The sequence below is a fragment of the Martes martes genome (genome assembly GCF_963455335.1).
Source record: "Martes martes genome assembly, chromosome: 7".
In the NCBI taxonomy this organism is placed as follows: domain Eukaryota; kingdom Metazoa; phylum Chordata; class Mammalia; order Carnivora; family Mustelidae; genus Martes; species Martes martes.
This window is the reverse complement of record NC_137894.1, coordinates 105800887-105815905: the sequence shown is the minus strand read 5'-3', so window position 1 is coordinate 105815905 and position 15019 is coordinate 105800887. Positions and strand designations below refer to the sequence as shown.

Here is a 15019-nt window from a genome sequence, read left to right as displayed (position 1 = left end):
TCTAATATATGTATTAATGTATAAGTATAATGCTATGTTAGTTGACAGTCTTAGAAGTGCTATTTCTAAAGAGCCTAAATATAGAGAAAGACTTAGGAAATTCTATTTACCTCAGATTACCTTTGGAGCCAATATGTGTTTTAGGTACGGAGCATATTTAGTTACGAGTTTTACAGAATAATTTAATTTTCTTTGGCAGTTGAAAAAAGATTGATTAAAAACAAAACACAGCTTAATAACAGGAATTTAAAGGCACTAAAAGGGCTACAACAGTGTTGTCAAAAAAGAGAACAAGACAGTAAATTGTTTAAAGAATTTAATTTTGAAAATTTATGGTTTTAATCTTTATAGAACTAAGCTAGAACTAGTTTAGCTCTTAAGATTGATGGTGCATGGTATTTTTCTCGAATACATTTTTATTGTCCTCTACCAAAATGGCTTTCATTGACTGTTTGAGAACCCATCAAAGTCATTTCCAAATTCTGAGAAAAAAATTGAACACCTGATTTTATGGACTTTTTGTAAATTGTGTTAAAGAAGATACATTTATCATTCATAGGTATAAGTTTCCAAATAATGTAAAATCATTTTAATAATAAGAACAAAGTAGATGCTACTTCCTTCAAAATATAGGGTAACTGTGTCTATATATAGGAAATTGATACCTACTTTGCTTCTGACCTTTTTAAAAAAGAAGGTGGAAGTTCACTGAATCTAGGTTTGTTAATGGATTTGTAAGGAAAAGTTAAAGGAGTATGAATTATTTTTAATTTTGACCTTGTTTTAACAACTTTCACTAAAAGATAGCTAATGCCACAAAAACATAAATCCTGTGATTATGTAGAAAAAATCATATTCATTAGTTAAAATGAAGTATATGTTCCTTAATGCTTTGCAGATAATTACTTTGTTTTGCTTTGCCATTTTTCTTTTTAGCAGATTGCAAGACTCCATGAAACTAAGAATCTTGGAGAAACTCTGGAAGAAAAAAATAAAAATATAGAAAGGATAAAGGAATTGAAAGAAAAGGATAGGTAAACCTTATTTTTTATAAAGATTTTATTATTTATTTATTTGGAGAGCATGCACAAGCAGGGGGAGAGACAGAGGGAGAAGGAGAGAATCTCAGGCAGACTCCATGCTGAGTGTGGAGCTGAACCCATGGCTCAATCTCACGACCCTGAGATCATGACCTGAGCCAAGATCAAGAGTTGGATGGTCAGCTGACTGAGCCACCCAGGCACCCCTAGGTAAACTTTAAAATGGGATTTTTATATGAGCATTTATTCTGCATCTAAGCATTTGATTCTATATTTTATATTCTATCCCAAGCCACTAGTATTCACATATTTACATGTATATTTATATATACTTTTGTGCAGGCTATTTTCTGCTTATTTCTTGAGAAATATTGATTTTACCCTTAAATATTATAGATTAACATTCAAGTATGCTTGTTATTTAGTAAGGCCAAGGATAATGTATAGAGAGAAATAAGGTAGCAGTAGCACATTTGCTGTTTTATAACCTGTCATTACACATTTCACCCAGTTTTTGATGATGGGTCACCAAAGGAGTAAAACAGAGGAACAGTTATGGAAATAGCATTGTATTTACCTTTTTATCACCCCTGTCACCGGCTTGACCAGTTCTTGTTTTGCCCCAGAGACTGAAGATGAATTAAAATGCTGCCGAATCTATGGCATCCTATGCTTCCTTGTCTTTCAACCTAATGGGGATAAAATAGACTTCAGTGGTGGAGGCATTAAAAAAAAAAAGGATTGATTTTATCTGTTATTGTGTGACAGAAAAATAGGTGTATTATAGTTGCTGTTTCTGATAAAATTTCTACTTTTTCTCTTTCTGCCTGTAGCCTTTTAAATTCTTCTTAAATTCGTCTCATTAAGTTCCATTGCTATTGCCCTGATTTTTCAACACATTCCTCTCCCCAGTTAATTTCTCAGACCCCACTTCCTTGTATTTATTATTTCCTTGATTCCCCCCTCACACTTCTCATAACCATAATAATCTGTCTTTAATTCTGTGAAGAAATTGATTAGAATTTCACTTCATTGGCAACTTTTTAATCTGTAAAAATCCTCTATATTGAGGGGAATTTATGTAACTGTTTAGTCATTTTCACCCAATTTCTATTTTGATAGTTATTATAAATAACATCATTACTTAAAGTACCTAAGTATCAATAACTAAAATTATTTCTCTAATTTAGGAAAAATTCAATGAGTTTTTTTTCTTCCAGTAAAAAACTTAAAAGACATATTTATGATTATAAATTGCTTTAGTGATTTCTGGATTCTAGTATACTAGCTGATTTGTTCCTGAATAATTATTTTTAAAGTTTTGGAGTACTTTGAAATATACAGCATGCTATTTGTGGATAAAGTTTTGGTTTTAAGTGTCTTTGATATACTTAGAAATTCTTTTAAAATAATTGTTTTAAAAATTAAAGTGTGGTATACTAAGAAGGGTACTAGACTTAATCAGGAAAAGTGTGTTTTAGCTGTGACACCTGTAAATAATTTAATAATATTGGGCAGATCTATCAAATTTTCTGGAACTCAGTTTTAGTGTATGCAAAATGAGTTTAAACTGTATAGTATATAAATATCTCTTCTAGCTTTAAAATATATTTAAAGTGCATTTTTACTTACTAAATATTTAATGTAATTCACTCTTCAGAATTTTTGAAAAAGATGAACAACCTGCACTTATATTGAATAAAACTCCTCAAAACAGTCAATTATTTCTTCCGTATGAATCTCAGAAATTAGTCAGACTAATGAAGATGCATTCTTCAGAACCAAGAGTTATAGGTACAGTATCTTAATTATTTAAAAACTTAGTTTTCTTTGCAAACACATAGAAGAAATAGAAGCAATTTTTGCTATCATTAGGTGTAAGCAAGAACAGACAATACTAGAGACCAGTAGACTCAGGAAAGTACCACTTTGATTCTTTCTGAGAGCAAACAAGATATGCCTTCTATGCCTAAATTTTTTTCTTTGAGAGAGAAATCACTCACAAGATATTAAAAGAAGTGTTCTGGTCTGCTTGCACAGCTGTCAGAGGAGGATGAATAATAAGAAATTTTTCATTTGAGAAGTTATCAGAATGTATAATTAAAGTGGATAGCAGACTTGTGTTAATGATATTTGTGACTTAGTCTCCTAAGATATTTGAATCATATTTCATTCGGTGCTTATTGAAATAACTGTTATATAGTATGGAATTAAAACATGTAGATATTTCACATTTCTATATTTTAAGTTAAATATTCATGTAACTTGATTTTTTAAATTACAAGCTTACGTTGAATGTTGGGCATAATTTTTGATTCTATCTCTGGAATTCATTTGAAGTTGTACAATTTATAACCTAGATAAAAAAGAAGAAAGTTCTATGAAGCAGGCAAAGCTTGCCAATATTGACTTTAGACAGAAAGAAAACAATGTGCAGGTAGGTATTTCTTTTTTAATAGTATAAATTAAATATTTGCTTGCATTAAATGAAACCATGCATGTACTGCATTTAGAACATGGGTCTGTGTTTATGTGTATATATGTGTTATAAATATATTAACTCAGCCATTACTACAACTCAAGGTCTAAAAATCTTAAAACAATTTCAGAATGTCACCCTGAATATTCACTGCATAGCCTTATTTTTTTTTTTTTAAGATTTTACTTATTTATTTGACAGAGGGAGACACAGCAAGAGAGGGAACACAAGCAGGGGGAGTGGGAGAGGAAGAAGCAGGCTTCCTGCTGAGCAGGGAGCCAGATGTGGGGTTTGATCCCAGGACCCTGGGATCATGACCCCAGCCGACGGCAGAGGCTCAACGACTGAGCCACCCATGCACCCTAGCCTCACTCTTAAAAATAGAAAAGGTGCCCTGGGGCACCTGGGTGGCTCAGTGAGTTTAGTGTCCGACTTTTGATTTTGGCTCAGGTCTTGATCTCAGGGATGTGAGATTGAGCCCTGCATTGGACTCCACGCTGGACATGGAACCTGCGTAAGATTCTCTCTCTCTATGTCCCTCTGCCCCTCCCCAATGCTTGCATGCACACATACAGTCTCTCTCTCTAAGAAAACAAACAAACAAGAAACCAAGTCCCATACCCAGTAGACCAAAAACATTTCTGAAGAAGGAAACCAGAATTAGATTGAAGAGGGAAATTGTGGCCCATGACTTGTATAGAATACTCTTGCAGAAGGAATAGGAGTGGAGATAATGAGTAGGGTAATTGGTTGGGTTACTTCAGTGGGAGTTAGTTAACACCTGTTCATCTCATAACCCCTTTGCCTTTGGGCAGTAATCAGCAATGGGATGACTGTCTCCAGGTGGAAGCAGTAAGTGTAAGAGTTTGGGTTAGAGAGATAGGTGGTAATGTAGGGAGTTCATGATGCTTATGAAAAACAGGGAACATACCACCCAGAAAGCTAGATTTTGATGTGGCACATCTCCATCCTCCCCCATTTTTCCTGAAAATAGTCCATAGGGAAATTCTCAATGAAAAATATGATTGCTTTCATTAATTCATGATTAATAATATACAAACAGAGGTGTAGTGACCAAAGTAATTAATGAAACTTATTAATTCTAAATATGTATTAATTACAAAACTTATAAATCTGGTACTAAAATTTCAGATTAGATCAATATGGGATGAAGGTGGGAAGATAAATGAGGGAAACAAAAATTTACCCAAGTTCTTTTTTTTGTTTGGGGATGGAGGTAGAGAAGAAATAATACTGATTTACTTTTATATTGTTGGAAAACAAAAAGTGTGAATTCATGCATGTATATTGAACACGTAAGGATATACAACATAAATGAAATGCCATGTGTAAAATTTTAAATAGTAGGACAAAAAGGATGAGACAAAGAAAACTTAATCAGTTCAACAAAAGGCAAGAATGGAAGGGTGAATAAAATAGCTAGAATGCATTGTAAATAGAAAATAAGATGCCATAAATAGTTTCAAACAAATCGGTAATTAGCAATTGACAGAGGTGCTTCTGTGGAATATATATACAAATACAGACATATACTTTTTTTTCCTCTTCCAAGTTTTAAAATTCCAGTTTCTTTCAGGTATACAATGTAGTGATTCATCACTTACACACAATACCCAGAGCTCATCACAGTAAGAGCCCTTCGTAATATCTATCGCCCATTTAACCCATTCTCCTGCCCACCTCCCCTCCAGTAACCCTTAGTTTGTTCTCTGTAATTGTAAAATTGTAAAAAAAAGTCCCTTTTATGGCTTTCCCTTTCTCTTTCCCCCAGTGTTCATTTGTTTTGTATCTTAAATTCCACATATGAGTGAAATTATATGGTATTTGTCTTTCTCTGACTATTTCACTTAGCTAATACTCGCTAGCTCCATCCACATCATTGCGAATAGCAGTATTTCATTCTTTCTCACAGCTGAGTAATACTCCCATTTGTGTGTGTGTGGTGTGTACGTGTGAATATCTCCTTTATTCATTAGTCAGTGGACATTTGGACACTCTCCATTTGGCTATTATTGGTAATGCTGCTGTAAACAGAGAGGTGCATGTATCCCTTTGAATTAGTATTTTTGTATTCTTTGGGTAATACCTAGTAGTGCAATTACTGGATTGTAAGGTAGTTCTATATATAGCTTTTTGGGGAACCTCCATACTGTTTTCCAGAGTGGAACAGTCATATACTTTTAAAACAGAAGAGCTGAAACAATTTGACAAATGAAAATTGAAGGTAGAAGGAAATGGGAAATATATATCAGACAAATGCAAACAAAAAGCAGATGTAACAATGTTATATAAAATAGAGTTCAAGACAAAAATCATTAATAGGGATAAATATATTTCATATTTTTGGAAAAGAGTAACTCACCAAGTTCTAAGAACCGTGATGCACCATATGTAAAGTAAAAATTGATAGAATTCCGAGAAAGTATTGAATCCACAGTTTAAAAAGGATAGCTCTCTCAAAAAAAGTTCTATCTTGAGTTTAGGTGTTGAGTTTGGGTACATGTGTAACAATACAAAACCAAATGAATGAAATAACAGCATCTTAAACAAGATAAATATTTATTTTCCTCTGACCTGCCATGAAATTCAAAGTGACTCAGGTTCACTTACTAGGGCTGAGAGCACCATTTCTACAGTGTCATTTCTCAGACTCATCTATGCTTTCTTTTCCTGATATTTGCAGTATTCACCAAGATTGACCATTTACTACAACTAAAAGGATATTTCAACCAGTTTTAAAAGTTGTTCTCTTTACTTACCACTATATAAAAAAAGAGAAGTTCAACAAAAAGATAAATCCTCCTCTCAAAAAAGTATTTAGCAGAGGAAAAAGAAATTCATACACTTTCAATTATTTGCGGGTTATAGAAGAAATCAAAATAAAACTATTTAGAATACTATAAACCAAAACCTATGGAATGTATCCAAATTGGTCTTCCGAAATTTATATTTGAAAACAAGTATTAAAGATTAAAATTAGCTGAACTCTAAGTGGGAAAAAAGCTCAACTCAAAACAGGAAAATAACAATCCAAAGAAAGTAGGAATTAATAAAGAGAAGAGCAGAAATTAATGAAATTAGAAAGTTGGGTTAATCAGTATAGCCAGAAGTTAATAACTTTTAAATATCAATAAAATAAAATTGTGGCAAGTATAAAAAAAGAGAAGCCCCACCTCCGAAAGGAAAGAATGATAAGGGGGGAAAGTGCATATCCTTGTACATAGGGAAGAAATGTTTTCAAGGCCCTAAGAGAATACTATGTAAGACTTTATAACAATAAATTTGAAAAATTAGGTGAGGGGGTTAATTTTCTAGGACAATATAAATTGTTAAGTAGACTGAAAAAGAAAGACATGAATAGAACCATAAACTAGAAGAACTGGAAATGTAAGCGAAACTGAAATGTAAGCAAAATCTGCTCTTTCCTTCTCCCTCCGACACACACACACACACACACACACACACAAACAAACACACACCCCTTTCAAAACATACCAGAATCAGTTTTTCCTGTGAATTCTACCAAACCTTTAAGGACTAAATCAGAATTTCTAAACTCTGACATTATTGACATTTTAGGCGAGATAATCCCTTTTTTGTAGGGTCATTTTGTGAACTTCTAGGGGCAAATAGCACTCACACCAAAGAAAAGACAATAGAAAATGGTCTCCAGACATTGTCAGATGCTCCCTGAGAGGAAAAATTGCCGGTGAGAGCAGTCATTTTATTATTTATTATTAATAAGCAATTCTAGAGTATAGAAGAAGTTGGAAACTAACCAATAAATTATGCATGGCAATTCATTAGTTAGCAAGGACAAAGTGTGAAAAAAAATTATACATTCATCTCAAGAATGAATATACATGTAGAAATCCAAATAAATTTTAGTATATGTGCTGCCGAAGCGAGCACGAGAAATCCAAATAAATTATTAGGAAACCTAGTTTGGCACTGTAACATTAAAAGAAACAATATATTATGACTAAAATTGGTTTTCCCAAGAATTATAATGATAGCATTAGAAAATCTGTCCATCATATTGACACTTTATCAACAGATAAATAATTTTAAAGATTTAAAATAATAGATCTTTTTAAACAATGTGAGAGAAACTCATACTCCTAGATATCGAAATGTTTATCATAAAATTCATTTTAAAATGTGCATTTCAGTGGTTTTTAGTGTATTTTTTTTTTTTTTTAAGATTTTATCCATTTGTTTGACAAAGAAATCACAAGTAGGCAGAGAGACAAGCAGAGAGGGAGAGGCAGGCTCCCTGCTGAGCAGAGAGCCTGATGTGGGCCTCGATCCCAGGACCCTGAGATCATGACCTGGGCAGAAGGCAGAGGCTTAACCAACTGAGCCTCCTAGGTTCCCCAGTTTTTAGCATATTCTAAAGGTGGTGTAACCATCACCATAGTCTTAATTTCAGAATATTTACATAATCCCAGAACATTTTTTTTTTTTTTAGGGTGGGAGAGCAAGTGAGCAGGGGCAGAGGGAGAGGAAGAGAAAGAATCATAAGCAGGCCCCATACCCAGTGCAGAGCACAATGTGGGACTCAGTCTCACAACCCTGAGATAATGACCTGAGCCAAAATCAAGAGTTGGCTGGCCGCTTAATCGACTGAGCCACCCAGGCACCCTATCCCAGGACATTTTAAAATATTATCAAAATCCAATGAAGTGTGGTGTAAGAAAAGACAAATTGATCAGTGGACTACGTCAAAACAAAAAACTTCGCTGTGACAAAAGACACCAACAAGTTATAGAGAATGACAGGAAAGATAGGAAATTGGTATGCAGAATGTATAATACATAAATACATAATACAAATTAATTTTTAAGATAGGCAAAAGATAAAACAGTTTACAGAAAAAGTGTCACAAAACAAGATGCTTGAATTTTGGGGTACAGGGAAATGCATATTAAACCAATGAGGTATCTGGTTTCCCCTATCAGATTTGCACACTACAACATTTGATACTATCTAGTAAAGTCACCAGTAGTGGGAATGTAATTTGGTGTAATTACTTTGGAGGACTGGTTCATAGTACTTATTAAAAATAAAAATGCAGGGGCGCCTGGGTGGCTCAGTGGGTTGAGGCCTCTGCCTTCGGCTCGGGTCATGATCCCGGGGTCCTGGGATCGAGCCCCATGTCGGGCTCTCTGCTCGGCTGGGAGCCTGCTTCCCTTCCTCTCTCTCCGCCTGTCTCTCTGCCTACTTGTGATCTCTGTCTGTCAAATAAATTAAAATCTTTAAAAAAAAATACTTCTCTAAAAAAAATAAATAAATAAAAATAAAAATGCAAATATTCAGCAGTTTTAGTTCTTAGCATCTACTATAAACAACTACTTAACTTGCACAAATACTTTTACAGGGAGCCCATACAAAATGTATATTGTTTAACACATCGAAACAGTTACAACACTTATTCTTTAAGGGACAAATGTTCTTTAAGGGGCAAGGTCTTTTATGATCTAAAAGCACAATAAGATCACAGAATTAAGACCAATGGCTGTTATAGTAAAAATAAATGGGATTTTTCCTATTAAAGATATTTTTATGTTGAGTTGAATAAGAAAAATCAGGAACCCTTCAAAATGAGTGACTCACAGAGACTGAATGACTTGAAACAGACAATACAAACATTAGTAAAGCAGTGGCTTAGATATTGATATTAAATAAAATTTAAAGTTAAAAATGAAATATTACCTTGTTCATACATATATAAAAAACAAAATCTCAGGTTTTAATCTTTTAACCTGTTTTGCTTTTTAATGTTCAATTTAAGAGGTTATAGAGAATAGACACAAATCATTTGAGAAAATGGTTGAGATTGACTTGAATAGTCATAAATATGGGATAAAAAATTGTAAGTTTACCTTAAATGTAGAAATACTACGAAGCATAGTTGTTATACTTGTTCAAAATACTAAATTCCTTATGGAGTCTTAAAGTTTCCTGGCATTTGAATATTTTGTATATAGTGGTTTCAGTTAATGTTTATAGTTGTTCATATTCATGATGATTGGAGAACCTTCAGTAGCCATGGCAAGCAAAAAATTTTTGTCTGTGTAGCTGGTTCTAATACTTAATTTCTTTTGTTCAGGTACTTAATGACTTTACTCTGAATAACCATTCAAAATGCTCAAATTCTGTGGCTATTAAAAATTCTCAAAATATGATGCATTTCAGGTAACTTTTAAAATAGGAAAATGTTTTAATTCTGAAATTTATCAATTCAATAAATAATATAAAAATTTTATTTATTGTATTTTAGATTGTTAACCCCACAGAAACAATCAAATTGCAGTCAGTGGTTTGAAAAAGGAGATACAGGTATTTGCTGTTTATATTTTTTCCTAAGAAATGGGAGTAACAAATTATATCCAGTTTTTATACTATTCAAATATATTATTTGGATTGTTCACATCTTTGATTAACTGACTGTGCATGCCTGGTTTTAAAAAACATTTTTCACTCAATATAAAATATATCATTTCATTGTAAAAGATTTGGAAAACAGGGAAAAATACAAAAGAAACAAAGATACCATCACCCAGGTATAACTGGCACCATCCATACTGGTATATGTTCTTGTCCTTCTTTCCTATGTATATGTGTTTTCTTTTATTTTCTCCCCCAAATTTGAAACATACTACATATCATTTTGTAATCTTTTCTTTCCATTTGATATACTGTTTAGGATATTTTTCTATGCCATTAAACAGATTTTATTTTTAATGACTATATCATGTGCCATGGAAGGATATGCTGTAATTCATTTAGCCATTATCTCAAAATATTGAATTATTTTTATATTGAATTATTTTAATTATTTAGCCATTCTTCTTCAAAATATTAAATATTTTATTGTTTCTAGGTTAGGCTACTATATTCTTTTACATAAATCTTTTACTGTTTGGATTATTTTCTTTGAATAAAAGCATAGAAAGGTTACTGGAGAGATATATATGAGTTTATTTTCTTAGATCAACTAGCTGTTGGAAAATTTTAAGGGTATCATACTCTTGGAAAAAACTCTACGTGTGTGTATGTAAATATATATTTATTTGTATATGTACATGTGTATACATAATATATAAAATACAATGTGTAATATAAGACATCTCATATGTACATGTACATACATATTAGTAATCCAATAATGAATAACAGTTATTACACTATATATATATTAGGCTATATAAAAGTCTTCACTTTTTCTTGTCTATATGATGTGGATTATAGCCTTTTATTTAGAAGTTTTAAAAATGTCTCATTCTATTGAATCAGTAATATAAAATCTCCCAACAAACAAAATCCAGGGCCAGATGGCTTCACAGGCAAATTTTACCAAACATTTAAAGAAGAGTTAATACCTATTCTTCTCAAACTATTCCAAAAATAGAAAAGGAAGGAGAACTTTCACATATATTTTATGAGGCCAGCATTACCCTGATGCCAAAACCAGATAAAGACTCTACTAAAACAACAACAACAAAAACCTACAGGCATGGAGCACTGGGTGTGGTGCAAAAAACAATGAATTCTGTTATGCTGAAAAGAAATTAAAAAAAATACTGACAAGATATTAAAAAATAAATCAACTCATAATATGATTAAAAAAAAAAACCTACAGGCCAATATCCCTAATGAACATGGATGCAGAAATTCTCAACAAAACAAACAAACCAAATCCAGCAGTACATTGAAAGAACTGCTCACCACTATCAAGTGGGATTTATTCCTGAGTTGCAAGGTTGGTTCAGTATTCACAAATCAATCAACATGACACATCACATTAATAAAAGAAAGGATAAGAACCATATGATCCTTTCAGTAGATGGAGAAAAAGCATTTGACAAAGTACAACATCCATTCATGATAAAAACCCTCAATAAAGTAGGTTTAGAGGGAGCATTCCTCAACAGAATAAAGTCCATATACAAAAAACCCACGATTGAAATCATCCTTGGTGGGGAAAAACTGAGATCTTTTCCTTTATGATCAGGAACAAGATAGGGATGTTCACTCTTACCTCTTTTATCCAACATAATATTGCAAATCCTTGCCACAGCAATCAGACAACAAAAAGAAATAAAAGGCAGGCAAATCAGCAGGGAAACTATTTGTAGATGATATGATACTATTTAGAGAAAACCTGAAATACTTCACCAAAAAACTGCTAGAACTGGTAACATGAATTCAGTAAAGTTGCAAGATGCAAAGTCAATATACAGAAATTTGTTTCATTTCTATATGCCAATAATAAAGCAGCAGAAAGAAATTAAGGAATAAATCCCATTTACAATTGCACCAAAAACCTTAAGATACCCAGGAATAAACCTAACCAAAGAGATGAAAGACCCATAATCTGAAAATTATAAAACACTGATAAAAGAAATTGAAGATGACACAAAGAAATGGAGAAACATTCCATGCTCATGTATTAGAAGAACAAATACTGTTAAAATATCTGTGTTACCCAAAGTAATCTACACATATGATGCAATCTCTATCAAAATACTACCATCATTTTTCACAGAGCTAGAATAAACAATCAGAAATTTTTATGGAACCACAAAGAGCCTGAATAGCCAAAGCAACCTTAAAAAAACAAAGCTGGAGACATCACAATTCCAGACGTAAATTATATTACAAAGCTGTAGTGATAAAGATGGTATGGTACTGGCATAAAAACAGACACATAGGGGCGCCTGGGTGGCTCAGTGGGTTGAAGCCTCTGCCTTGGGCTCAGGTCATGATCCCAAGGTCCTGGGATCGAGCCCCGCATCAGGCTCTCTGCTCAGCAGGGAGCCTTCTTCCCTTCCTCTCTCTCCGCCTGCCTCTTTGCCTGCTTGTGATCTCTGTCAAATAAAAAAACAAAACAAATCAAAAACAAAAACAAAAAACCAGACACATAGATCAGTGGAACAGCACAAGAAATCTAGAAATGGACCCACAACTATATGGTCAACTAATCTTTGACAAGGTAGGAAAGACCATTCAATGGAAAGGAAACAGTCTCTTCAAGAAATGATGTTGAGAATACTGGACAGCCATATGCAAAAGAATGAAATTGGACTATTTTCTTACACCATACATAAAAATAAATTCAAAATTGATGAAAGACCTATATGTAAGACAGGAAACCATTAAAATCCTAGAGGAAAACACAGGCAGTAACCTCTTTGACATCGGCCATAGCAACTTCTTACTAGATACACCTCTTGAGGCAAGGGAAACAAAAGCAAAAATAAACTGTTGGGATTTCATCAAAATAAATTTTCTGCACAGCCAAGGGAACAGTCAACAAAACTGAAAGGCAACCTATGCAGTGAGAGAAGTTATTTGCAACTGACATATCTGATTAAGGGTTAATATATAAAATATGTAAAGAACTTGTAAGACTCAGCACCCCCAAAACAAATAATCCAATTAAAAAATAGAAGACATGAATAGACATTTTTCAAAGAAGACATACAGGCACATGAAAAGATGCTCAACATCACTCATCATCAGGGAAATACAAATAAAACAAGATACCATCTCACACCTGTCAGAATGGCTAAAATTAACAATACAGGGAACAACAGATTTTGGTGAAGATGTGGAGAAAGGGAAACCTTCTTGCACTGTTGATAGGAATGCAAACTGGTGTAGCCACTGTGGAAAACAGTATGAAGGTTCCTTAAAAAGTTAAAAATAGAACTATCCTGTGATACAGCAATTGCATTACTAACTAGGTATTTACCCAAAGGATACAAAAATACTGATTTGAAGGGGCACATGTGCCCTGATGTTGTAGCAGCAGTATCAACAATAGCCAAATTATGGAAAGAGCTCAAATGTCCCTTGATTGATGAATGGATGAAGATGTGGGGTGTGTGTGTGTGTGTGTGTGTGTGTGTGTGTGTGTAATGCAGTATTAGTCATAAAAAAATGAAATCTTGCCATTTGCAACAACTTGGATGGAGCTCTAGAGAGTATTATGGTAAGTGAAATAAATCAAAGAAAGAAAAATACCATATGATTTCACTTGTATGTGGAATTTAAGAAACAAAACAAACAGTCATGGAGGGGAAAAAGAGGCAAACCAAAAAGCAGACTCTTAACTATAGAGAACAAACTGATGGATGAGAAGAAAAGGAGGTTGGGAGGTGGGTTAAATAGGTGGTGAGAATTAAGGGGTGTACTTGTGATGAGCACCAGGTGTTTTAAGTTTTGAGTCACTAAATTGCACACCTGAAACTAATATTACACTGTGTTAACTAACTGGAGTTCAAATAAAAACTTTAAAAAACTGGCTCATTTTGGCAGTAGAAAAATTCTGTAAATATATGTATATTCAGAATGGTCTTAGAATAAACTATGCTTCTGCTTCTCTCTCTCAATATAATAGTCAACCAACATAATGTGCTTATTCCATGTAACATGGGTTTTCTTCATGCTGTCTTCTGGAAGAAAGAATTGTATCTTAACTGCACAGATGATTTGTTCCACCTGTTTATAATTTTCTATATATACTAAGCTGACAGAGTGTTAGACAAGGAAAGAAAGCTGATCTCTAGGAACAGTGCACCCCTAATACAGATATGTGGGGAAATGCATATGTCTGGTATAGTCTAGCTGCTGTTCAGCGTATATAGTAAGGCTTCATACCCAAAAAGGCATGTAGTTATCTTAGAAGAAAAAAGGACTCTTTTCAACAATCTCCAAGCCCGTCTTTTGAGGAAGTTAATATGTGATGAAAATAATAGTTGTGACTTAACTGCAAAAGACAAAAGCTTTCAGATGATCAAGTAGAAAAAGGTCTATTCAAGGTAGGAAAGAATTTCTTAAATAAGAATTAAAATGCCCAACCAAAAGAAAGGTTGATAAATTTGGCTATACTAAACTTAAGAATTTCTGTTCATCAAAAGACATAAAGAGAATGGAAGGGGAGCCCGAATGACTCAGTTGTTTAAGCGTCTGCCTTCAGCTCAGGTCATGATCTCAGTCCTGGGATCAAGTTCCATGTTAGGTTCCCTGCTTAGGGGGGAGTCTCCTTCTTGCTCTTCCTCTGCCTGCCACTCTGCCTACTCTTGTGCTCTCTTTCTTTATCTCTGTCAAATAAATAAAAATCTTAAAAAAAAAATGAAGACAAGAGGATATATTTTTAACTGGTTTCCAAAAATATATAGAGAATTTCTACAAACCGAGAAGAATAAGTCAGACAACCCAATTAGAAATATGTGCAAACTACTGGGTATTTACCCCAAAGACACAGATGTAGTGAAAAGAAGGGCCATCTGTACCCTAATGTTTATAGCAGCAATGGCCACGGTCACCAAACTGTGGAAAGAACCAAGATGCCCTTCAACGGATGAATGGATAAGGAAGATGTGGTCCATATACACTATGGAGTATTATGCCTCCATCAGAAAGGACGAATACCCAACTTTTGTAGCAACATGGACAGGACTGGAAGAGA

General features: G+C 33.5%; 1 protein-coding gene across 1 annotated transcript in view; it reads left to right on the top strand.

The window, feature by feature from the left end:
* Positions 1-15019, top strand: part of LOC308346238 (protein SIX6OS1) — a gene marked incomplete at its 3' end in the record, with an annotated part of 56430 nt that overhangs the window by 23683 nt on the left and 17728 nt on the right. The window contains exons 8-12 of the mRNA XM_080808954.1: positions 937-1034; positions 2701-2834; positions 3401-3477; positions 9653-9738; positions 9824-9882. Of these exons, the coding sequence (XP_080665080.1) occupies positions 937-1034; positions 2701-2834; positions 3401-3477; positions 9653-9738; positions 9824-9882 (454 nt within the window). The remainder of the gene's footprint in view (positions 1-936; positions 1035-2700; positions 2835-3400; positions 3478-9652; positions 9739-9823; positions 9883-15019) is intronic.